The sequence below is a fragment of the Orbicella franksi genome, chromosome 5, assembly GCF_964199315.1.
Source record: "Orbicella franksi chromosome 5, jaOrbFran1.1, whole genome shotgun sequence".
Classification (NCBI taxonomy): domain Eukaryota; kingdom Metazoa; phylum Cnidaria; class Anthozoa; order Scleractinia; family Merulinidae; genus Orbicella; species Orbicella franksi.
The window spans coordinates 10,718,324-10,745,186 of record NC_138149.1 but is presented as its reverse complement, the minus strand read 5'-3'; the positions used below and the strand labels follow the sequence as shown (position 1 = coordinate 10,745,186).

General features: G+C 40.5%; 2 protein-coding genes across 3 annotated transcripts; both read left to right on the top strand.

The window, feature by feature from the left end:
- The first annotated feature begins 15,461 nt into the window (after positions 1-15,461).
- LOC145487998 (uncharacterized) lies at positions 15,462-20,008 on the top strand. Of its 2 annotated transcripts, XM_081466763.1 has the most exons (3): positions 15,462-17,905; positions 18,098-18,279; positions 18,312-20,008. In XM_081466763.1, the coding sequence occupies exon 3, from the start codon at positions 18,459-18,461 to the stop codon at positions 19,215-19,217; it is 759 nt and encodes a 252-aa protein (XP_081322889.1). In that variant the 5' UTR covers positions 15,462-17,905; positions 18,098-18,279; positions 18,312-18,458; the 3' UTR covers positions 19,218-20,008. The 2 variants fall into 2 exon arrangements, with proteins under 2 accessions (XP_081322889.1, XP_081322888.1); XM_081466762.1 differs by having other exon boundaries at positions 15,462-18,279.
- Positions 20,009-20,308: 300 nt separating this feature from the next.
- Positions 20,309-24,624, top strand: LOC145487732 (uncharacterized). The gene is made up of 2 exons (XM_081466553.1): positions 20,309-24,091; positions 24,619-24,624. The coding sequence occupies exons 1-2, from the start codon at positions 20,309-20,311 to the stop codon at positions 24,622-24,624; spliced, it is 3,789 nt and encodes a 1,262-aa protein (XP_081322679.1).
- The last annotated feature ends 2,239 nt before the right edge of the window (positions 24,625-26,863 follow it).

Sequence of the window (26,863 nt, the reverse complement as noted above, 5' to 3'; positions counted from 1 at the left end):
CCTGACTGATTTACTTAGGTCTTTGCTTACTCGTCGACTTGTTATGTTTACAAGCTTGGATGTATAATCATGTTTTTTTCCTTCCTTCGATATGTAAGAGAGGAAAGGGAGTAGGTCTTTAGGAGCAAAAGAGGTAAGTGCCCTAAACTCAAAATTAGTTGTGCATGTTTTGTTTTGCTTGTCGGTAGTCAATGTTTCTATTGTAAGTATTGTACGATTTTTGTGTTGTAATAACAATAAAAAAAATTTAGGTGGCAGAATTAAAAATTGTAACTGTAGTCAAATTGTGTTTTTTGGTTGGCTGGGGAAAACACTTTTGATGTCTGTAGTGTGTTGTCGAATAGGTTTATTCTGCTTGTTCATACACACTGCGTGGATGTGTGTGCTTTTCTAGATTTGCATAATGTGCTATCCTACTTAAATATGCATACACAAAATATAATATACAATAGGTGCTAATTCTCAAGTGCCAATATGTTACAATGTCGTAGCCTTCATTTATGTTACGATACACATGACTCTGCACTGTGGCAATTATTCTGTCACAGAGGTCCTTTCCAGCCTGTGGATCACTGAAATCATATCTGACGATCTCAGTGCCTGTGCACTCTCTAAGGTTGGGAAGTGACTGAATGAGATGAGAACCAAGGTAACATCCAGTATTGTCGAGCTTTTCTTTAAAAAAAGTTACAATTGAGCAAAACATCGAAGCCATTCTTAACATTGGAGAGTGCACATCTATAAATAGAGATTTAAATCCCTTGCGCAGTGATTATAAATAATAAATAATAAATATTCCTACAAACTCGTCAGAACGTACAGAGTGCCACGAATATGAAGGAAGACTCATGAGACCTAGAACTGGAGCTGTCACAACCAGAAAACAACTCTCTAAATACTTTGACAGTGGCTTAGAAGAAGATGATGAACAATCTTCAGCGGCAGATGACCGTACACCAAAGAAACCATTACCACCAACAACGAGCAAAAAGGTGCTGCGGAAGACATCGTTGTCAGCAGGATCATCCTGAAGTCAGAACACAAAGAAACAAATTACAAAACCGCCAAGTTCCGCAAAATCAAAAGTACCAAAGTAGACTGCTGGCCAAAAGAAAAGTCCACCAAAGGAGAAAACAACCCCGAAAAAACCACCACGAAGGGAAACTGATGAATGAGTTAAGCATTCAACAATGGCAGAGTCTTCAGATACAGGTCAAGAAGATAACGAAAGGTTTGCAAGTGTTATCGAAAAAAAAAGAAAAAACACACCAGCAACAATGGCGCTCTGCAAACCAAAGAGCAAAAGAAAAACAATGGTGCAAAAAAGCAGCCACGCTGGATAGTTATCTGAGTCAGAAAATGAACTCATTATAACTCACAATATCCCGAAGTCAGGACAGTCAAGTATAACTGTACCAAAACAGTCTGATCACCAACAAAATGACTCCAATGACACTGACAACTAGAACGAATGAAATTGACTCTTCGGAATAAAAGGTTGATAGGTACGAACAGAGATAAAATCACTGAAGGCATGTTTCATAATCACTTCTCTTTTCCTAGAATCATGGCTGCAGCTGACAATGGTAAGTTCCAAAAGCTGCTTTTTCCAATCAAGAGTGGTTAAGGAAAACTTCTGCTTTCAAGCAGATTTCAACATGGACATCTTCAAGGAGGTGCAGGAGGAGCTAGATTGACCCTTAGATGCTCCAGAGCCTATAGTGACTCCGACCCCTCCCGCAAAGTCCTGGTGGTGCTGATCCTCCTGCTCCTCCTCCATCTCCATTATCTGCACAAAATAGAACAGAAAACCCACCGGACAGAAGTGCCGTTCAACAATGTGGTCCAAGGAGATGCAGATCTCCTAGAGAAGAAAGAAATGTGAACAGTAAGTACAACCAAGTACTCTCTTTGCTGTAGCTCAAAAAACTGCAAGATTTCAATGTTCCTGTTCTTTTCAGAACAATGTTAGAAAAGGGCCACATTAGGAGAGACTGCAGAAATCACCAGAGGAGGAGGAGCAGACCAAAACCCGTTATTAATAATTTCATTTTCAAAGGAGAGGTCTATAGAGCGGCGTTTGGCAACAATTAGCTCAAAAAATTGGAGTTCTTTTTGATAGCAAAAGTCAGATTTCAGAACGATGTTACAACTACCGCCAAAAGGGCCACATTAGGAGAGAGTGCAGAAATCACCAGAGGAGGAGGACCAGACCAAGACCTATTATAAATAATTTCATTTTCACAGGAGACGTCTACAGAGCAGTGTTTGGAATCAATTAGCCCAAAAAAATCGGAGTTCTTTTTAACAGCAAAAATTTAGATTTCTGGTTTGTCTTGACCAAATTCGCCATCTAATGCAGCCTTGAAAAGCTAAAAACATAAGTTACTACATTAACATATTACGTTGATAGACTACTCAGATCTTGAGTACATATGGAGTTTAATGCAGGTCTGTTTTGTAGGCTAGCATAAAACTAGCCCACTGATCAGTTAGTTTCCATATACACTGGAGCCTACTAAGAAACACATTAACAATATGCTTGCGCAAGACGCGATAAACCGTTACAACAGGCCGTTACAAAACATCATAATAGACCGTTACAATCAATCGTTGCATGTTCCAAAACACTTCTTAAATTTTGAAACTTATGCACAAGCTTTGAACATGTCAATGTTTCAAGTGCCAGTGTGTAGAAATCAGCTCGTTTCATTTGTTTAATGTTGCCAGTTCCGGTTTGGTGATGATGAAGTGCTTCTCTGTAGTGCATAGGTTGCATCGTTTCGTAAGATTCGAGTAGGGCTTCGCCTTGGCAAGGATCTTCCATTTGATGGTGAAGTGTTGTTGTTTGCTTTTGAGCTGCCAGATGCATTTGCTAAGTTCTGTGTCATTCTTGCGCATTTCATTGTTGAACGACACTTGATGGTTTCGAAACCTTGCTTTGAAGTCCGTGGCTGTAAGCCTTACATAGGTTTCAGTTCTGTTCGTAGATGTCACCTTAGCCTGATAGACGATTCCTTTAGAAAGGCAGTTTCCTTCTAAGGGGTATTCGTCCTTCTTCCTGCAGTTGCATGTTCTTCCGGCTTGGTCTTGTGCCAGTTGTGCCAAAATCTTAACCCCTTCCCTGCCGCTGACGTATATATACGTCATAAGTTGCTTGACCTAAACGACCCCAGACATATATATACGTCCTGAAATAAAAGATTTCTATCAGAGCTCGGTCGTTCAGAAAATGGAGAGAAACTTTATTATGGTAGTCATGAAGCGTCTTCCACTCATAAAAAACCGCTGACTGTTCTACCAGGGGTTCAGTGCCCAAAATGCTTCAGTGTGCTTCAAGCTAAAACAAAATGGCATCTCATCGTAGCTATACGAGTGAAGAAGCTCTAGCCGAAATATTTGCCGATCCGGACTCAGATTTTGATGGTGGGAGTAGTTCTGCTGAAAGCTACGCAGAGGAATATCTGCCAGAAAACACACAGCCATCTGAAAGTGATGAAAGCGATGAATTGAGCGAAAATGACTATCAAGAGAATACACCCGGACCTGCACGTGGACGTGGTCGTGGACAGGCTCGGCAACGCAATGGCGCTGCAGGACGCAGTGCTAGAAGAAACCAACAACAGGAAGACGCATCGTTAGAACTGCAGTGGACTTCAAATGATCGGCAATCATGCATTCCTGCATTTACTGCTTGCTCAGGTTTACAAGTACAGCTGCCAAACAATGCTGGGAGAGGGAGAATCCAAATTTACCCCCAAATTCGTGTGCAAATTCGTGGGAAGAAACTAACCGAAATGAGATGAAGAAATTCCTGGCACTTGTCCTTCTTATGGGGATTGTTAGAAAACCAGAAGTATCGGACTACTGGACCACAAATCCTTTATTGAAAGGCTCAATTTTCAACAGTGTGATGCCCAGAAACCATTTTCAATCAATCTTACAGTTTCTGCATTTTGCAGATAACAGTAGATATCATGCAAATGATCCAAAGCATGACAGATTATACAAGGTGAGGCCTGTTGTCGAATATCTGGTGTCAAAGTTCAAGAGTGTTTACATTCCGGAGGAGCACATTTCAATAGATGAGGAATTATTGCTATGGAAAGGGAGGCTTGTGTTCAAGCAGGACATTCCACTAAAGAGAGCAAGATTTGGCATCAAGATGTCTAGCCCTGGAACTCATATGTATACCTTGGGAAAGAGCCAGTTGCTGCAGCTGGTGATCAGCAACTAATACATAGGCTTGGTAAGAGTGGTGCTGTTATCCCCCCACTGATGGAAGGCCTTCTTGGGAAAGGCTACAAACTCTTTGTTGATAACTGGTACACAAGTGAAGAACTGTTTTCCTACCTTTATGGCAATGACACTGCAGCCTGTGGAACTGCTAGGAAGACTAGGCTAAAGTTACCAGCTTCCCTCAACACACCTCGACTAACAAAAGGAGAGCACGCTTTCAGAAGGAAAGATGACATGCTGGCTGTGCAACTGAATGACAAGAAAGAGATTTATTTCTTGTCCACAATGCATAAAGCAAATGTAGTAGACACTGGGAAGAGAGACAGGCATGCGAATAATGTGAGAAAATTGCAGTTGGTCAATGACTATAATAAATACATGGGGGTGTGGATCGCAATGACAAGTTGATTGGCACCTACTGCAGTGTGAGAAAGAGCATGAAGTGGACAAAGAAAATAGCATTTCATTTCATAGAGGAAGGGGTACTAAATGCACACCTCCTGTACAAGAAGTCTGGGGGAAACAAGCCATTGCTCAAGTTCAAGTTGGACTGCATTTCTGCCTTACTTGCTGCATCATCAACTGAACTTGCTGCACCAGATGCTAATGATCGCTATTCAGGGCGACATTTTCCTGAATTGATTCCCCCAACACCCAATAAGCAGACTCCTCAGAAGAGATGCCAAATTTTTTTCAAGCAAGGACGAAGAAAAGAGACACGATATCAATGTGGACAATGTAACAACCACCCTGGTCTTTATCCTGCCCCATGTTTTAGAGTTTTTCACACTGAGTAACAATCTGTATATCAGACAATGAGCCAGAAAGTGTTTAAATGACTTTTATTTATCCATATCAAACTGTGCATAGAGATAATGCTGTGTTTTTAACGGTTTTTCAAATTTTAGCAAAACTCCAATATGGCCACCGGTTGATAGACATTGTTATTGGCCATTGGGTGTGGCAGGGAAGGGGCTAGGGTTACGGTTACGGTTTGGTTACGTCCATTTATAATTTGTTGTACGTTCGGCATGCAACTGTAGCTCAGCTTGAAGGTATTTCAGTTGAAGATTTTCCTCAATTTGAGGCCAGCAGGGAAGCATTTATCTACTAAGCACAGAAACTCTCTTCCTATGTTACTCTTGACATTTTGTGGTGCGGCGGATTAAACCAGATTATTTTCCAGGATCGATTAAGTCTTGGAGATGATGCAGTTTGCGGTGGTTTAAACTCCAGTTTGTATGTATATCCACTTTTGTACAATGCTTCCTGATACGGGGTTGCAGCTTCGTTGAACACAGCTTCATCAGATGAAATTTCGGAGAGCCTTCTGTTTACTGATTCCAGTATATTTTTGATGCTGTTGGGCGGATGATTTGATTTGCTGTGCACATAGAATGGGGTGTTTGATGGTTTGGAGTATGGTTTGAATTTTCCCCTATTCAGATCCAAGGTAACATCCAGGAAGTTGACAACTTTCTTGTTCGCTTCAATGGTGATTTTCAGTCCACACTTTTTGAATATTTTGTGTATTTCTTTCTTTATTCTCTCGGTTTCCTTTGGGGTCTGTTGGAGGACTGCTAGCCCGTCATCTCTTCCCGTAGTAATGTCGAAGAGCGTGTTCGAATTTCTCTTCATCCATGGCTGGCCGTTGCTGAACAGGAGAGAGTGCTTTGCATTGATGATTATTTGGCGGTCAATGGCTAAAATGTTCACGTGTTGAGATGCACAATTCAGTGCTCGATTTAATAGAGCTTCCGATATTGAAGGGTAGAATTCAACAACATCAAAGCATATAAATGCCAAATCTCCAGGCGAAGAGTGACACGTAAGGGTCGCCAAAGATCAAGTGGCAAAAGAAGAATTCCTTATACCTATTACCAAGTTATGCCAGCTTGAACTGTCTTGAACGTGCTCAGAGATAATGATGATGAAGAGGAAGACTTACAGAGATTTCTGGTCAGTTTAGCTGTGTTTCACTTAAGGACAGTCCCCCTTATCGTCGGCATTATCGTTGTATTGACATGCTAGGGCATATCAACGAGGGGGAGAATGAACACGGGACAATTGCATTTGTTAGTGTTCACCAATACCTTTGAGCATTACGTAATGAACACGGGACAATTGCATTCGTTAGTGTTTATCGATATCTTTAGGCATTACTTAATCCTTTTGTTTTACTTGCCATCGTACATATTTCATATATTAGTTTTCGTTCATAAAAATAAGTAAAAAAATTCTAATCCTCGGTGTGTGCAGTACAGATCGGAACTTCTTGGGCATTTTTGAATATCGAAGACACTTGGACTGTCAGGGCATCATTGAAAAGTTTGGTTTATAAAATCATGTGGAATAGAATAAATGTTTAATCTGGTAAACACTGGGCTCATGTTGGCAAACACCCTCGCCAGTTGTTCACAAAGTGTAACAAGACCAGAGTTTGGTGTTATTCTAATGGAGTTTCCTCTTGTTTTTTTTTATTTTGTTTTGTTATGCAAACAGCATCGACTGCAGTATCAGCGAAGGTGTACAGATTATTCCAGATGCTCATATGCCAGCATTTTCCCATGGGTAGGTTTAACTGGCCACTTGAAAGTCAGCAAGAAAATGAATTAACGCAGTAAATATACCATTAACCTGAAATAATTTTTTCCAAATTTGGTTAGGAGGTATACTTACAGATAACATAGTGTTATTCCTTTTCTTTTTTCTTTTCAGAGAAGACGTTATAGTATACAAGTCTGCTGACATAAAAGTGAAACTGGGCAAAGCAATTTACCTTGGCCCACATAATGACACTGATCAAGCTGGTAATGCTGTTGCTGTCTATCTTTTAAAACCAGACAGATGCATTGATTGTATCATCACAGGAACGTAACACTATATCATAGTACTAGAAATTGCACAAGTTGATAAATATTTCTTATTGAAATATCCTTTGAAAATGTTGATTTGTTTTTAGACATGTATTCTTTCTACAACCAAGTACAAAGTACATTCAAGGAGAAGAAGAGATCCCATTGCCTGTTGCAACACCTGACGGGGACAAGACATTTACTGAGCTTCAGGTAATAATGCATTGTACCTGCTAAAATAGTCATTTGAAGAGAAGGTGAAGGCTGAACATCAACAAATTAACTGACTACAGCAATTACTAAATCGGGTGATTTTACAAGGATGTAAAATGTTACAATGACAAGCGCTTTTTTTTTTATTTTCAGTTTAAAGCCAAATCTTGTCTGCAAACTTATTTGCAAAAAGCACCAACCCATTTGCTTCTTTCTGCTTGGATGGTTCGTTTATCTCCAAGCAGCACTGTACATAGGTTTAGTTGCCACTAACTTACACAGTCTCTGCTGTTAAGTGAACAAGCTTTGAATAGGATTTTGAAGCCGTTTTTTTTTTTTTGAAATTTTGATGCTTATGCTTGCATTTTAAACTCCCCACACCTAGAGCACACTCATTTTGACAAATTCAAGATATACATGCATGTGATCACTATAATGAAGTTTCCTCAATCCTCAGGTTTTGTCATCTGGGCCAAAACCCTGCAGGTGCAGTTATGAATTGATTGCATAATTTAAACCTGCTTTCATTCTTAACTCTTGCTGTAGGTTAATGCAGTTTTCTCATGGAAAACTAAAAAACTTGCATCTGGACATATAAAAAGCTTGAACCACCAAAGAAGAAGTTTAAGGTCAGGATGAAGGTGGTTATTTAAAACATAAGCAATCAAAAGCCAAAACAATCACAGTTTTGACTCCTGAAGGTGAAGAAAGAATTGAAGTGACCCACTAATGCTTTCAACAAGTAAAAACAGCTGAGGAGAAGAATTGGGGAAAATAAAATGAATTTGCTGATACAGTTGGATTCTTTCCTGAAACCAGCTGCCTACTTCAGGTTTAAACCCTACTTCAACTTTAAACCCTTGAATTTTCAATATGCTACCAGGACTTATATTACTGTTGCAGTTTTAACATCAAAAAAATTATTATGAACTTAAACTTTGACCTGTCTTCAGAACACTTAGTGACCCGGTTAAGTTAAATTAATTGGCCATATGTTTTCAGAGTTTATTGATACCCTGTGTTACTTTATATCTATTTCAGAAGCAAAAGACTTGGGTCACCAAGTCAAAAGGTAACTACCAAATAAAATAACACTTAAGTTGAAGATTCTAACAAATAATTAATCCAACATCTGTGCTTAGGATAGTCGCAATTTATTTTAATCCTCACTACTCTAAATTCTTCTTATACTTTTTTGTTTGGCAGATTACTCTTGCTTATTTAGTTTACATTCATCTCCTTTGAGGAGGCAAAAAAGTACAGTTTACTGTATAATAACTTACAGAGATATAATACAACTGATTTCAGATGATGCAAATGAAGAGGAAACTGGTGACCTTGCAAAAAGTGACCCTGTCCCTGCCTCCTTTGTCAAGGTGATTACCTACCTAGCTTGTTGAAATACAAGCATTCAGTCTGAATGAAGAGTTTACAGTATGCTGTGCTACATCGACCAGTATTCTGACTTCAACATACCGGTCCCAATTCATAGAAGACAATTTTTATTGCGCTACTATTCATTCAGTGTTCAAATATCCTGTTGAAAGCAAAGTCCATCCTGCAGTTAACTGGGAAATAGGTAGATTCAACCTTCTGATAATCGATGAATTATCAATGGTACCAGTTAAGATCTTCTATCACATTTCTAGCACACTGCGACAATTACATGTGGGACCAGTTGTTCTATTGTGTGGCGATAAACAACAACAACAGCCGATTGAAAGTGTTAAAGGAAAGACAAAACAGACAACAGGTATATTGAATCAAGAAGAGTTCTACTAGAACTGCATTTTAATAGATTTCTTAGAACAACAGAGATGTAGCGATCCTAAATTTCGAGAATACTTGATCTACTTGAGATACTACTAGCCTAGCAAGAAATTTCTCAGGGAACTATTCCATGGTAGAACATTGCCCTAGAATTTGAGTCCAAGTGACCGAGAATTGCATGCAATACTACTTCAAAACAGTGAAGCATTAATTTTGACTGTGTCTAGGGCTGCATCTACAAGAATAAATCAATTGCCAATTCAAGCATTGTTCAGTGGAAAATTGCCTTTGCATTCATTAAAATGGACAATTTAACAGAAACAGCAATATACAAAAGGTATGAGCATTATCATGACCCAGAATAGTGACAAAAAGTACGGAGTTATTAATGGCCAGACTGCACACGTATTGAACTACAAGTAAGGTACAGTTTTCTTGAAACTGCCAAATTCTAATATAGTTGCTCTTCACTTGGTCATGCAATTGACAGAAACAGGTGAAAAGACAACCTACTACCCAATAGTACCTGCATATGCAACAACTATTTGGAAAATTCAAGGGCAAACTTTGAGAAAAGTTGTAATCAGGTTAGATTGTCCATATGTTCCACAGGGAACGTCATATGTTGTGTTATCAAAACTTCGAAAATTAGAAGATCTGTCTTTCATGGTATATGGTAATCCCAATCAGTTTTTGCTTTTGCTGTCACCATGCTAAGAGAATAAATTTGTTTGCAGACAATGGCTCATGAAGTCAAGTCCCCTGCTAAGGCTTACAGTGTACAATTGTACAAACAGTTACCTAAACAATGTTGAGACCATATGGGGAACTCAAAGCCCCTCAAACTGATGGGGAAATTTTAGAGACGGTAAAGCCAATAAACTGTGAATACCTCGGGAGGCCAGAAATAGGGCTAAGTGAAACTGGGGAATCATATAGCGAGAACCATGAGAGAGCCATGGACTTGCTAAGGGAATGGGACCTAGATACCATTTCCAGTAGGTTACAAGAATACGGTGACACCATAAAAATGTTGAACACTCAAACAGTTACCATTTTCCAAACAAGACATCATAAAGGCAGTGAAATACCATGCAACTGATGACAACAAACTTTTAACGTTACTGGATGATCTTGAAATCATTGGTAATACATTCTTCACGATGGCAATGCACTTCAAAACGCTGAGGGCATTAACTTGCAATCCGCTGATTTATGCCCTGCAAATTGCAATGGCGAATGGCATGGATACGGAATTGAAAAAAGACCTTTGTGTAAAGAACATAAGAGATTTGTTCATTAAAGAGGTAGTTACCGTCCAAAAACCAAAATTACCATCACAATCCAATTGAAATCAGACTAAAATACTAGATGAGCTGACTAAGAGCAGCAGTTTATCTGCTTCAGAACATAGCAACGACTCTTAACTGCCAAGACCACACTATGTGCTGAAGATGCCTGAGAAGGTCAGTTCTTCCAAGAAAAAGACACATAAAAAGAAAACACCAAACAAAGAAAAAGGTGAATCTTTTAAGACTGGGGAGGCCAACGAGTGGTCTAGGAGCAAAGAGATCACTATGGGAGGAGAGTACTTCTCCGAAGGCATCTTGCCTTTGCGCTGGAGAGTTTCTTCTATGCTGCACATAAAAACGTTAGCCAATAAGGGTCTGAGCAGGGAGCCCATGGCGACACCATCTGTCTGTTTGTAAAGTTCCCAGTCAGGATAATTAATTCCACCATCTCACACCTTATTGCTGTCAAAGCTTTTGACCAACCTGTTCCCAAGTTACCAGCTATTAACTATGAATTAGATCCTGTTCGCGTTTTTCTGCCATTTTAAGACCAGACTTCAGCCGATATTGAATGAGCACAACTCAATGATCTGAGCCAGAAAATTCAAGTCACTGTCCAGCCCACATTTGTTAGTCACAAGATCAAAAAACATCTGAAACTGCGCGAAGTCAAGACGTCTATTGTTAAAGTGCACCTAACACCAAAAAATTTTTTTCACTAAAATAATAAAGCTTATTTTGTGGAGTAATTTGCCACAAAAATTTTTCGATTTGGTTAATCCTCGAATTTCTGCGCCCCTTTGAAACCAAGTTTCGAATGGTTCACGACCGCGCATGGGGAATCTGGGGAGAGTTAAAGCTGTGACGTCAAATGCAGAACGAATGCTTCAGCTGTCTCAGTCAGGTCTTTTACTTTGTCCGAGTGTAGAAGCCTTTTTGCAGCACAAGCTCTTTTGCTGGGACTCCACAGTCGACCGATTTCTGTTTTTACCAACAATGTCTTCTAGTTTGTCTGATTCTGAAATGAGCTTTGACTCAGAAAACTCTGAAATTTATCATATCACTGAAGAGAATGACCGCTCACACTTATCAACATCGCAAACTGAATAGTCAAACAGTGACGACCAAGCTGATTTGTATGCTGAATACTCTCTGGCCAATGGAGAATGGACAGCCAAATACCAGGAGGTGGATGCTGACAAAGAGCTCAAACGAGCTCTGATGGACAGCTCAAAGGCAATGATATGTTTTAGTCGAAGAGTGATACTAGTAAGACTGTAGTGCGTGGCACATCTTTACTATCTTCGCGCCTTCTTCGATCTCGCACCAATATACTTTCATAATAACAGTCAAGCCCATTCACTTTCTCAAATTATTTAACTTCATGCGTTCAATGTAGATCAAAATGATTATCCCATGACAGTGTGTGTTCTTTACATGCAAGTGTAGAAATTGTAGCATCGCTTCCCTTCAAAACATCAACAAATGTTATGGTTGTCAAGACTCAAAGAAGAGTGATCTTGCTCTTGAAGATATTGGTGCTGATGTTATCTTAAAGTGTGTTACTAAATATCCAGGAATTAAACCTGTATGCCTTCAGAAATGGAGTTTAAGATTAGCAACAGGCAAATACAAAACTAAAGGGAAGCAAACCTATCATCAAACTGGCAGTAAAGAGAGGTAATTCAAGCATGCACATGGCTGTATAAAATAAAAAAATGTTTCCGAATCCCTCTTTACATGCATGCAAACAACATTTTACTTAACACTGATTTACAAGTGTAGTTGCGAAACGATCAGTTACGTGTATAAACAAGTCATTGTAAAGTTCCTGAGTAAGAGGGGGGTAGCTAGGGAGTTGGTTATGTTATTGCAATCTTTGGTTGGTCAAGTGTGAATTACGATTAGTGTACACCTGTTTAGTCTTTTATCACTGTTACAAACATGTTTTAGTGATTCTTGAACAATACTGTTACTTTTTGTGATTTCTTCATTGAGCTTTGTTTTTAGGTATTTTACCCTGTCCTCCCCCCACCCCTTCCCTCACCATAAGATGCCCACTGCTAGAAAACTTATTTTCCATTGCTCTTTTTTAGTTACGAAGTGTTTCATATTGAGAGTTCTCAAGGCTGGTGTATGGGACGTTGGAGAACAAGAGGATTCCTTTATGTAGCAATGATATTATTAGAAAGGAATTTTCCATTGAAAAGGATGAAAGCTCTGAATGATTTGACCTTCATGAGGAATTCAAACAAAACTAGAGTGGGCTTGATATTTACTGTACTTATTTTGACAAACTGCAACACAAACTGTTCTACGACTGTACAATACTGCAAAAATATGGCATTTGTTCGAAAACATATCAGTCTTATTCACCTGGAGACCAACAGCTTACTGGACTATTGATTCATAGACATAGACAGTTTGTTTTACTTGCACAACACACTAATAAAAAAAGGCCCATGAAACATCAAAAGGACCCCTTTTTCTTTGCTTGTGCTTAGAAATGTGAATTATTATAATCCTGTGTCACAAACTGGAAGCAGCTGCCTTTCTTTGTCAAGTGGAAAATTTAATGTTTGTGTCCCTTCACTGACCATTTACATGTCGCAATCAACCTGGACAACAACAAAATTATGTTGTTTATTTATTTATTTATTTATTTATTTTTGATTCTGTATTCTTTAATCTATTTCCTGGCAAACATTGACAAGCTAATAATAATATGGCTCTGTCTCACAAGGACTGGAAACTACCAAATTCACAAATCTGATTGGCTAAAACTGATATTGAAAGCAGACTAGATCTTCCCATCTAGACCGGCATCTAGACTGGTAATGCTTTGCAGTGAAAAAGTTGTAAACTAAAATGCAAAATTATTGTTTTCTTCAAACAATACTTATTTATGGAAGTGCCAAAAAGCCTGATGAGAAAAAAAAGCAAAGCAAAGTGTCAGTTAGTACAAACCAGTTACATTACAACAATTAAATTGTTCTTGTTTGCAAATTATAGTAAACATCTTATTAACCAAGCTTAGTCAGTCTGTATGGGAGGATCTTAACCTCGGTCGTGTTTACAGACCTCACTGCATTTGGTCCTCAGTCAAGATTCTCCCATACACACCTCCTGCTCAGCTAATACAAGCTAAATAATGATGATGATAATAAATAATAATGATAATGATAATGATATTGATAATGATAATAATAATAATAATAATTATTATTATAAAAAGAAGGAGAACAACAACAACAACATCAGTTCAATAATGGCTTTTCTACAGTGCAGCAAGTTGCAGGTGCATTGTTATGGACACAACCATGTCCCTGTAAAAAATAGTATTTATGTCACAACAATGTTTCCCATGCCGGGCAAAGAGGGAAATATTTGTGTCTTCGGCAATGTTTCTAGAACAACGTGTCCTCGTTTGCAAGAGCATTTGGTCAGCAGAGATGCAATCTCATAAGTATGTGTTACCATGGTATCAATAATTAACACATCTATAAATACAATTCAAGTCCACAAGCCTCATGCAGAAACAGACACATACACAGACAGCTTGAAATTGTTCTGGTCCTGGCCGAAGTATGTTTTCTGTATATTGATAATACCCACATGTAAAAAGGGTTCTGAACATGCAAACTAATTCTAAGCCATTCCTTGCTTGAATGTCTCCATGGCCGCATTTGTTAAACGATGGGTCTTCCAAACTAATGTGCTTGTTTGCATGACTTTCTTGGCCAAAATACCCTTACAGATTTCTTTTTCAAAGAATTGAACAAGGAAGGAAACTAACATACCAAGGCAGGGAACATTTGCTCAGAAAAAAATTTCTCACCATTGTTCTGTATCTATCGGCTGTGCTGCCTGACTGCTGCTGTTTATCAGATCAGATGCAACAACTGCTGCATGAATCGATGGAAAAGCTATTCCAAATTCGTCTCAGTTAAGCCATGGAATCAGCAAAATCCCTTCCTCTCCCTGAAAATCCAGGTGTTGAGCGAAATCATCTTGTTTGAAACGCTTAGAACAGATCACCACACTCACACGCCTCTCACTTTCCACATTTTGCTTTTACGAAATCAACCATCGCTTTGTACGTTTCTTCTCTTCAGGACAATCATCTCTCCATAAAACAGTATGGCATGAAGCGCAGTACCTCCTGTACGTTTGCTGTGTTGCTACATCCCACTACAACACACCTGGCTAGCATTTTTTCGAACTACTTTCCTAGCCTTTCCCCACAGAAACAAGTAAATATGCGAATTTACAGAATCACCCTGTTCTGAATTTGACATTACAACCGGTCCTCGACCCATGCCCCGTTAAACTCAGTCGTGAACCAAAATGGCAGTGTTTTGACATACCTTGACGAGCCATAGAAAATCAAACATTTAACCAAATCGAAAAATTTTTGCGGCAGATTACTCCACAAAATATGCTTTATTATTTTAGCGAAAAAAATTTTGGTGTTAGGTGCACTTTAACCAACAATCCCTTGTTTGCCAATTCAAATGTGACTTGTGTGATCCAGGCTATGTTGGTTAAACGTGGCGGCATTTGCATCAACATGTAGACGAGCACAAGAATGCATGTTTCCTCCATCGGAAAACATCTTCGTGTGAAACATTCTTATGTGCCCAAGGATCTTACCAAGAATTTAAACACCTTAAAAAAGTGCAAGAACAAGTTTGACTGTCTCATTTATGAAGTGTTTTTTATTAATGAACTGAGACCAAGTCTCAATGTACAGTCACACTCAATTCCTGCAAAAGTTTTTAATGATTTTTAATTGTTATTCTTGCATGCATTTCATTGTTCTTATCACCCCTTTCTTACATTTTCATACTTTACATACTTTTACTTCTTTGTTTTATATTTATACTTATGAAAAATTTTTATCTTCATTTTTAAGCTTGATAATGACCGAATTTTGGTCGAAATGTTGTGCTCTTTTACCCATAGTTTTAGTTCGTATTGTATGGCAGTATAATTACCTTGTTCCATATTTGGCCACAAATTTCCAGTTAAAATACTTTTTGTTTGTCAGAAATGCACAGTCACAGTGTCTGACAAAGCTAAGCTTTTACCTGTCAAAACCTCAAATTTACCAGACAATTGTCCGATTACCAACTGTTACTTGCAGGCTTGGGTCAGGATAAAACAACTTACTTAACTCAATACAAAATAAATTTTCAGATACTTTATTTTTGCCACATTTGATGTTCTTGTTGTACTGCCGTGAAAAACATTTCTGTTATGGATAAAAAGAGGCAAGCATTACTAATGGCGAACTCACTCACTCTCTTCTCAGAATGACCACGAAATTTGCAACATTCTTCTTATGTAAATGAGAGACTTCTGACCACACCTAACCAGGGAAGGAAGCGGGGATTTTCTGCTTACAGACAAAGAGGCAAGCATTACTAATGGCGAACTCACTCACACTCTTCTCAGAATGACCACAAACTTGGCCACATTCTTCGTATGTACATGAGAGACTACCGATCACACCTAACCAGGGAAGGAAGCGGGCATTTTCTGCTTTTGGTAAGTTTACTGTTGCAGGACTGAGGAGGGATAAATTTTTTCAGCCTGGGCTGAACAAATGCCTGTCTTCATTCTTAACTGGTCCCATTAAGCTTTGCCCTCACCCTAACCCTGGAGGTAAGGCAAGTGAATTTCTTGGCATACTGTCCTAACAAAAACCTTACAGTTCTGAAAGTAGACTTGTCCATCCCTGAAACAAGTGTTAAGGACCCTTTCCTCTCTCAGAAGAATTCTCCCAGGGAGTGTTGGAATGATTGCAGCCAGTTTACAATTCTTTGGGGGCTGAATGGATGCCGTTTAGGACCCCTCCTGGCGAGTCTCCGCGAGTGTTGGGGTTTTCCAAGTCTGCCTTTCACCCTTGCAGGGGTGAGCCTGGAATGCGTTGCTTTTCTTCGGGGTTAAATGGCCCAATTTCTCACCCCCAGTTAGTGCTGAAGGTTGAAAATGCTCTTAGTCTTACCTATGGGGTGGTCTTAGATTGTATCGTTTTAATTCTATCCATTTGACTGGCAACCTCTTCCCAGGCATGACATTAATAAATTGATTGTTTTCCCCACAGAACAAAAATGGTGACGCCTTCACCGCGGCTGCATTCTTTGCACACTTGAAGAATGTGTTCTTTGGACTGATGGGAAAACTGGTCTCAGTGAATACGCTTTGTTCCTCTTTCATCACTTGAGCATATTCGCAACAAAAAGTCAGCACTACTCAGATTTAAAATGTCTAGAAAAGGTCCTTTAGTGAAATAATTTGGTGATTACAATTCTTTGCTCATGTTGACTCAAGGCCACAATGAATATTGTTTGAAAGATCAAGCTCGTAAAGCCAGATTCTCATGTGAAATATACAGACATTCCCAGAGTAGTCACTCAATAAAAATCAATATCAGAAAACCACTCGATAACTCGATGACAATCAATAAATTGAATTCACATGTTATCGATGTTATCAGTCACTCAATAAAACTCCATAGTCAGGCTGGCTGGGTTCAAAATTGTAGATTTAATCATTTTATCAGATTCATTGCTTGAATTTGTTCGTTAGTTTACGCTTGAAAAACTGCATCAGTCGACACCCGTGTTTGACTGTGACTTTCTAATTGTGGATTTCATAGATGTACACTAAAATGAAATTAAGATTGATCAGTACCCATTTCGAAGTCACAATACTTGTTCAAGCCCCGAAGTCGGGCTGGAGTTCACTTAGCGGGTGAGAGTAAATTTACGAGGCCACACATTGTGTTTATGCAATTTTATTCCTGATTTAAGCTAGAATTGATAAATTTGGTATTTACAGGGTTCGTACCCTTTTTCAGAAACAAATTTCCAGGACTTTTCCAGGACTTTTCCTGGACTCAGATTGATTTTTCCAGGACTCTAAAATTCACATTAACCTTTTCACTCCCAAGATCTTAATGTTAATTCTCCTTACTGTCTGCCACACATTTCATATTTTTTACTTGAGTTTAACAGATTTCCAGAATTTTTTAGGACCAGTAGCCCTTTTCCAGGACTTTCCAGTCCTGGAAAATGCCTCAATAAAATTCCAGGACTTTCCAGGACCTGTACGAACCCTGTATTTATCGATATCATTGACTAAGTTGTATTGATTGTTATCGCATATTATCGATAATTGATTTTGTCAAGTGACTACCATGGGACACATTGTAATCGGCTCGGGAGCAAATCAACAAAAGCACATCCGTGGGACTAGCAAAATTCTTTCTTAAGTCAGCTATTTTCTTTCTGTTGCTTTTTGATTTATCTGTTGTTGTTTGTTTTGTTTTTGATTGGTGATAATAATTTTGTAATGAATAGTGTTTATTGTTGTGATTGCGTGACCGTCAATATCTCTTTGTTTTGTGCGACATGTCGATTAGTTGTCGGCATTACCTTTCATTCGGACACGTGTAAGTTACAAGCACATGCAGAAGAACATTGATCGAAGGATCGTCGAAGATACCATTGTAATAGGACGGGGAAAGAGGTATGTTATGTAGTTTGTCCTTTAATTTAGACCCTGAAATGTATACCACTTAATCGAAGGCAGATTTGTTACGCTTAAGGATATTTGTGTTGCTTAGATTTATGTATATGCAGGCCCTGTGTGCTCGAGTTAAGAACATTTAGAGTAGCATAGATTTATAGTAATAGCCTTATTCTGCTCGTTGTATTTCAGTTTTTACGAGCTTTCAAGTCCAATAAACCAATTGAGAACGATAGATGCTTGGAGGTTCCGTCATTTATAAAACATTTCTCCGATGCGGCGCTGGTAATAAATTCAAAGATCGATTGATGTCAGCGTCCGCCCTGTTACAGTAAAAACTCTTTCGAAAGAAACTGATCGATCCATTGGATAAAGTTCTCGGCGGATAAAATGTCAGATTCCGAAGATTCTATAGGAATAGGATCTAGTAGAGTTCGAAATCTTACCAAAAAGGGAAAGACTTATCATTTACAAATACTCGAGGATCAAAGGTTGTCCGCCCAGCGATCATGGCAAAAACAGCTCAACAGTGATAAATGTCATAGCAGATACGATGAATCTAAATCTCTTAATGAGCGAAAGAACGTTTCTGGAAGAAAAAATGAAAATTCTTAGCGTAGCAAACGAAAAATTGTATGACTTTCTGGAGGGCAATTACGATGCGCAGAAAGAAGCATTGATGAAATTTGAGTCTATTGAATGTGAACATTCCGACACGTTAAGAAAAGTAAACGAAAGGATGTGCAAGCTAAAACAAGAAACTGGAAGCGAAAAATCACGCATTTCTAGGCGCTCTAGCCAAGACTCTCACAGCCAAAAGTCAAACGGATCATCAGCCGCTTCTTCGTTAGTGAAAAGGACCGCTATTGCTGCACATGTCGCGAGGCTGAAAACTGAACTGGAATTTGCCGATGCCGAGGCGCAAAAAACTAGTGCTTTGAAAGAGCACGAAGATGAACTGAAGAGGTTTAAACTCACCAAAGAATTGGCGGTCGCAAAGGCAGAAATGGAGGCTGTAACTAAAAACGAAGAGGAGACTGTCGCGAAAGAAAGTTTACCAGATGAAACTGACAAAAACTGCGTCCTTCAAAATTATCTGAGAACACAGGCGTCATGCGTCACAAATGTTGACAATTCGACTGTGGAGACAAAAGTAGAATCTGTAGACGGGCCTCTAGAAGAAAGTCCCAGCAACAACGGTATTCCTGTGGTAAAGAACGAGCCCATAGCTACTCCTTCGAAAATTAATCTCACTGAGAGACCATTAGCTCACCCAAACAGGAGCCAGCGATCCGTACTCCTAATTCACTAAATCCGTTTGCACCCGAGTTTTAAGCCAGTCCATTTCCAAGATACGATCCATATTACACTGTGGACTACGAGCCATACAAATACCAAGAAGCCAAGACAAGTGACTCACCTCACAAATCCACCGTTGAAGATCTGCTAACTAGATTAGCCGACATTCTATCTCAGCGACGATTACTCTTCTGCTTCCCGAACCGGAGATCTTTAGCGGCGACTTGTTACACTACCCAGTATGGCTGAAGTCCTTCGAGACCATAATAGAAGGGTAGACAGAGAAGGTGTCTCAGAGACTGTACTATCTTGGAAAGTACATGACAGGCGAACCTAAAGAAGCGATCAGTGGCTTACTGCTATTGGAGACTGAGAAGGCATACAAACGGGCGAGGAAGATCCTATCTGACCGGTTTGGTAACCCCTTCCTCGTTGCAGATGCTTATAGGAAGAAAATTAACGAATGGCCTAAGATTCCTCCCAACAATGGAACGAGCCTGCGAAAGTTTTCAGATTTCCTCATTCACTGCCAGACGGCTATGAACACAATGAAATACCTTAAAGTCCTAGACGATCCGGATGAAAATCAAAGGATGGTTCGCAAACTCCCTTGTTACATTATCGATCGTTGGAGTCGAGAAGTAGACCGCTGGCTTAATAAGGACGAAGATCAACGCCACAGCGAAGTAACCTCATCCGATGTACATAAAGGCGAAATGGGCTACCCTCTGTTCTCTGTATTCTGCCGTTTCCTTCAAAGGGAGTCTAGAATTGCCTGCAATCCTGTAACAACCGTACGACCTCAGAAAGAAGTCGTTAAGGAAGATTCCGATAAGAGACAGAAGTCAAACGGCTTTAATAGAAGAAAACCTCCCAGGTTCAACGCCCTCACAATGGAATCCCATGAAGTAATGGACAGTAATACTAACAGCAGGAAGGAAAAGAAGTCTGAAGCTACCTTATGTCCACTGTGCAAGGCATCTCATCACTTGGACGTGTGTAAGCAGTTCCTGAAGAAGTCCATAGCCGAAAGGAGAGATTTAACAAAGGCAAATCACTTTGCCTAGGATGTCTGAAGTGGGGACACATGAAAAGAATCTGTAGATGACTAGTGTGCAAAACCTGCAATGGCTTCCACCCAGCGATCCTGCTCCCGTTGAAACCGAGCAAAGCAGCCATTCAAGAAATACCCCAGAGGCCACCTTACACCGTGTCAACCTTTCCGATATGAAGAACGTAGGTCCATCCTATATGCATTCCCTGATAGTTCCCGTATGGATACACCACAGAAAGGATATCAGGAAGAAGTTGCTAACCTATGCCCTTTTGGATGAGCAATCTGACACTTGTTTTGTGAAAGAAGATCTTCTCGGAAGATTAGACGTCAACGGACCCGAAGTCGAACTGAAGTTGTCAACAGTCCTAGCAGAGAAGGTAATCAAAAGCCAAAGGATCGAAGGCCTAGTTGTACGTGGCTATAATGAAGACGTAGAAATTCCCCTGCCTAAAAGCTACTCAAGATCATCTACACCAGCTAAGAAGAGTGAGATTCCGAGACCTGAATCCGCTGTTAACTGGCCACACCTTCAGAAGATTTCAGAGAAGATCATGCCCCTAAACGAAGACATAGAAGTCGGACTTCTTATTGGCCTCAACTGTTCGCGCGCCATTAAGCCATTAGAAGTTATTCCAGGAAAGGAAAATGATCCTTACGCCAAGAAAACAGCCCTTGGATGGGGAATCATTGGTGCTGTAAGATCGTCGAATGAAGAAGACGCTGAAACTAAGAGTGACATTCCATGTAATCGTATTGTTACCTGTGAAGTTCAAGGAACGCCAAAGAGAAAGATGTGTCACTTCGCATTCAAAACAAAAGTAAAGGAAATGATTAGTCCTAGCGATGTGTCCAAAATGTTTACCGTTGATTTCAATGAACGGCAAGCTGATGAGAAACCTCTGCCCGTTGAAGACCGAAGATTCCTGAGAACAGTGCGCGAAGGTATCCATCAATCGGCAGACGGTCACTTTGAGATGCCACTGCCTCTACGAAACGAAAACTTGGAGCTGCCGAATAGTAAGGGATTGGCCCTAAATCGCCTTATGAAGCTGAAATGTAGACTGTCAAGTGATGACCAGTTCAGAAAGGATTACTGCAGCTTCATGCAGGACATCATATCCAGTGGTTATGCAGAAAGAGTTCCCATTGATGAGACATCGACGAGCAAACAAGTGTGGTACATCCCACATCATGGAGTGTATCCTAAGAAGAAACCGGGAAAAATCAGAGTCGTGTTTGACTGTAGTGCTCTATGTGATGGTCAGTCTCTGAACCAACAACTACTCCAGGGACCAGATCTGACGAACAACCTCACCGGAGTTCTGTGCAGATTCTGTCAGGAACGGATCGCTTTTATGTGTGACATCCAAGGCATGTTTCACCAAGTAAAGGTCGACGTGGAACATCGTAACCTCCTGAGATTCCTGTGGTGGGACAATCCAGAGCTGAAGGGAGACCCTGTAGAATTCAGAATGACTGTCCATTTATTTGGTGCCACTTCATCGCCGGGATGTCCCAACTTCGCCCTTAAAACTACTGCGGACCAGTACGAAGAAACCTGCGGCAGCACAGCGGCAGACTTCATCCGAAGAAATTTCTACGTGGATGACGGACTGAAATCAGTACCATCTATGGAACAAGCCAAAGAGCTGATCAAGAACACCAAGTCCCTGTGTCAGAAAGGTGGCTTTCAGCTGCACAAATTTACCTCGAATAGCAGAGAAGTTGTGAGCTCTGTTCCAGAAGAAGATCGAGCAGAAGACGCAAAGGACCATCGCCTCGTCAGTAACGATACCGCTGTTGAACATGCTGTGGGTGTTCATTGGTGCATAGAATCTGACACACTCCAGTTCAGGATCATAATGCAAGATAAACCCCTATCACGAAGAGGAATCCTGTCAACAGTCAGCTCAGTGTTTGACCCCCTCGGTTTGGTCGCTCCATTCATTCTGGTAGGCAAGCAAATTCTGCAAGAGCTGTGCCGTGATGGTGTCCGCTGGGATGACGAAGTTCCTGACAAGTTAAGACCCAAATGGGAGAAGTGGAGAGCTGAACTTCTGGCTTTAGAAAGGCTCAGAGTAGCAAGATGTCACAAGCCTCAAGACTTTGACAAAGTTATGAACATAGAGCTGCACCACTTCTCGGACACTTGTCAGAATGGCTATGGGCAGTGTTCCTACATCCCACTGGTTGATGACAAGAATTGTGTTCATTGTTCCCTGGTGATGGGAAAGTCGCGTGTAACGCCCCTTAAACCAGTGACGATACCCAGACTAGAACTGACTGCTGCTGTCGTCTCATCAAAGATCAGTTGCATACTGCGGAAGGAACTGGAGTACGCAGAGATGAAAGAAGTCTTCTGGACCGATAGTAGAACGGTGTTAGGATACATCAGCAACAACACCAGAAGGTTTCATGTGTTCGTTGGCAATCGCATCCAAGAAATACGCGAGCGGACATCCCCTAACCAGTGGCACTACGTAGGAACAAAATCCAATCCTGCAGATATCGCCTGCCGCGGTACTGGTGCCCAAGAGCTAATCGACAACACTTTGTGGTGGAATGGGCCGGATTTTCTCTGGAACTCACCTGAAGACTGGAACTCTGTGGATGACACTCCCTCAATTCCTCCTGATGACCCAGAGGTCAGGAATGTTTCTCTAAGAGCAACTCAGATCCAAGAGCCAAAGCTATCATCTCTATTGGAGCGCTTGACTTATTTCTCCAACTGGCATCAACTAAGGAAAGCGATTGCTGTCTGTCTCCGATTGCAACAAAGATTCCAAAAGACAGCTGCTGGAGGACAGAAAGAAAAGAGAAATGAAAGGATCGCTACATACAAGCCGGTTGATGTCAAGGAACTACAACATGCTGAGCTGCAAACCATCAAGATAGTGCAGAACAAAGCGTTCCAAGATGAAATTCAATTGCTGAGGGATGCTAATATCAAATCACCAGCCGCCGACCAAGATGCCAGCAAAGAAAAGATGAAGACGATGAAGAGGTCGAGTTCGCTCTACAAACTTGACCCCTTTCTAGACGAAGAAGGCATACTACGAGTTGGTGGGCGATTGAGACAGTCAAGCATCGCTTATGATGTGAAACACCCTGTCATTCTGCCCAAGAAAGGACATGTGACGAATCTTATCCTCTGCCACTTTCACCAGCTAATTAAACATCAAGGTCGTGGCATTATTCAGAATGAAATCAGATCAAGTGGCTATCGGATTGTTGGTGGAAGTTCCGTAGTGTCCAACCATATTTCCAAATGTGTGTCTTGCCGGAAGCTGAGAGGCCGTCCTCAAGAACAGATGATGGCAAACCTACCTGAAGATCGCCTAGAGCCCGCACCACCTTTCACTTTCTGTGCTGTGGACTACTTTGGCCCCTGGCACGTCAGAGAAGGCCGTCGCGAAGTAAAGCGTTACAGAGTGCTGTTTACATGTCTAGCGTCCAGGGCTGTTCATCTCGAAGTCGCGAGTAGTTTGTCTACTGACTCGTTTCTCAATGCCTATCGCCGATTTGTGGGATGCCGTGGCCCAGTACAACAGTTGCGATCAGACCAGGGCACGAACTTTGTTGGTGAAAAGAACGAGCTGCAACAAGCGTTATCCACATTGCATTACGAGAAGATACAGCAAGAACTAGCAAAGCGCAACTGTGACTGGATAGATTTCAAGATGAATGTCCCGGAGGCAAGTCACATGGGTGGCACTTGGGAGCGTCAAATCCGTACTGTTCGAAATGTGTTAGCAACACTCCTCACCCAGCACGCTGCCCAACTTGATGATGAAACCCTCAGAACTTTCATGGTGGAGGCCAAAGCTATGGTGAATTGTCGTCCACTGACCGTCGACATGATCAACTCCCCACAAATTCTAGAGTCCCTTACGCCCAACCACCTTCTTACGATGAAGTCTAAGGTGATACTGTCCCCACCTGGTGAATTCCAATGTGCCGATTTGTACTCGAAGAAAAGATGGCGTAGAGTCCAGTACAGTAAACACCCGCATATAAGAACACATGGATTAAGAACATCAGGCTGAAATTTGGCAAATAAAGCACCACTTTTATAAGAACAATATCAGCCTGGAAAAAAAAATAATGTTCTTATAAAATGGGAAGGGTGTCAGATTTCCAGATGTACAGTGGACCTCTACTTTAGGCATTTCAAGGGTGGGGCAGCATATGGATCTGCCACAGAACTATACATACACCCTTCTTGTTACTGTTTTGTTACATTACTGATTACAGTAGACCTATTTGAACATTAGGTTTTTAATTATTGTTCCATCAATTTATGTAATTGTCCAAAAACATGATTAAAATTTCTAGCAACATTTTTTATGCGGTACAGCATTGAATTTAAAAAAATTTAAGAACATTTAAGAACATCCTGAGGCTGATTTTTCACTAAGCATCCGATAAATAAGAACACAATCAGTCTGACCTCTGAAATTGTCTGTTCTTATATGCGGGTGTTTACTGTATCTAGCCAACGAGTTTTGGACAAGGTGGAGGATGGACTATCTAGTCCCTACAGCCAAGGCAGAAGTGCATAGCCACGCAGAGAAACCTGCAGGTGGATGACATCGTTGTTGTTATCGATGACAACTCACCACGAAATTGCTGGAGAATCGCCCATGTAGAGGAAACATATCCTGATGATGATGGTCTGGTAAGGAAGGTTCGCATCAAGATTGCCGACCGGAACCTGGATGAAAACGGTCGACCTGCTGGACCACTGACCAGCCTCTGCAGACCAGTTCAGAAACTTATTTTGCTGTTGCCCCACGAAGAGAGGGAAGACCAGGGAATCCCCACCTGAGGAGCCATTTTAAAGAACTGTATGGGCTTACAGCCTATATCAAGAGATATTGATTTGAACAGTTGCACTTTAATAGTTGATTTAGTTTTAGTTTCTTTGATTAGTTTCGTAAATTTCTAGCGTAATTTAGGGGAGCCATGTAACGAATACTGTTTATTGTTGTGATTGCGTGACCGTCAATATCTCTTTGTTTTGTGCGACATATTCATTAGTTGTCGGCATTACCTTTCATTCGGACACGTGTAAGTTACAAGCACATGTAGAAGAACATTGATCAAAGGATCGTCGAAGATACCATTGTAATAGGATGGGGAAAGAGGTTTGTTGTGTAGTTTGTCCTTTAATTTAGACCCCGAAATGTATACCACTTAATCGAAGACAGATTTGTTACGCTTAAGGATATTTGTGTTGTTTAGATTTATGTATATGCACGCCCCGCGTGCTCAAGTTAAGAACATTTAGATTAGCATAGATTTATAGTAATAGCTTTATTCTGCTCGTTGTATTTCAGTTTTTATGAGCTTTCAAGTCCAATAAACCAATTGAGAACGATAGATGCTTGGAGGTTCCGTCATTTATAACACATTTCTCCGATGCGGCGCTGGTAATAAATTCAAAGATCGATTCATGACAGCGTCCGCCCCGTTACAAATTTGGAATGCTTTGATGACTCACTCATTAATTCTCTTTGGAGCTCAACAAAATATCAAAACCTTTGCTTCATGTTGAATTTTTTTCCATGACAGGTTCACGTTTCATAAATAATAGTTTGCTTTTGTTTTGTTTTTTCCTTCCAGTGACTGTATCGATGCTCTCAAATCCTCTCTGGCTTCAGCACTGCGACATTCAACAAGACATATAACAAGCTCAGCACACATATGATCAATGTACTACAAATGAGAGAAAGGAGTTTGCTGTCAACCTGGCCAGAGAGTTTGCAGAGGCAAGCCAGGAAGACGGAGGCATAGCCACGGAAGAAAGGGACTCTCCCCTGCCAGTTTCAACCGGGAGATTTTGATGCCTGCATGGAAGAAACCAGCGTTGTGAAAGCACCAAAAATTTGGCTTGGCCAGGTTCATTGTGTCCAGGAAAATGCTGGGAAATGTCCAGGGAAATACCGGAAGATTTACCACTGGAAAACATTTGCAGAGCTTCATAACATTCCATGAGCGAAAGCTTTCCTTCACAAGCCATCATCGACTCTTCACTTAGAATCGGAATGTTGTTGTCTAAAAAATTTGAACACAGTTCTTCATTTAAGTCAGAATCTTGCTTGGCTGTGTAAGTTCTGGTAATAATCTCTTAGCTCATTCATTATGGATTGTGGGTTAACCGTTATTTTTCCTTTAGAATCAAAAAGCCAGCGAATGGTAGCTTGACTGGATCTTGAGTTCTCTAGATTAAGGAACTATTTTGCATTTTTTTCACCTTTTTCATCGCCAATTGATTCTAGATCTCACAATGTTGCTGCCCACAATATTTATAGTTGAATAATTCTTATTCATATTTCGCAGCATCGAGGTCGTACAATTTTTTTGTCCTCAAGGATCACTATTACATGACAAATCACATTGCTTAACTTTCTGTTCAGCTGTCGCAAGACGGGCTCTGCGCTCTTTAGCTTGCTATATCCAACTGATACTTGTCTAATTCTGTACTTAATTAAGTCCCACAAGGTCCATTTGTCATTAACATCGTTGAATTTGTCAAGCCAGTCGGGATGATTCAGAGATGAGTTGAATATAAGTAGCGTCCTCTAAAAGGCTAGAGTTGA

Excerpts from the sequence above, each read along its gene's own strand:
- LOC145487998 (XM_081466763.1), top strand. The coding sequence starts at position 18,459 with ATGAATCTAAATCTCTTAATGAGCGAAAGAACGTTTCTGGAAGAAAAA.
- LOC145487732 (XM_081466553.1), top strand. The coding sequence starts at position 20,309 with ATGACTAGTGTGCAAAACCTGCAATGGCTTCCACCCAGCGATCCTGCT.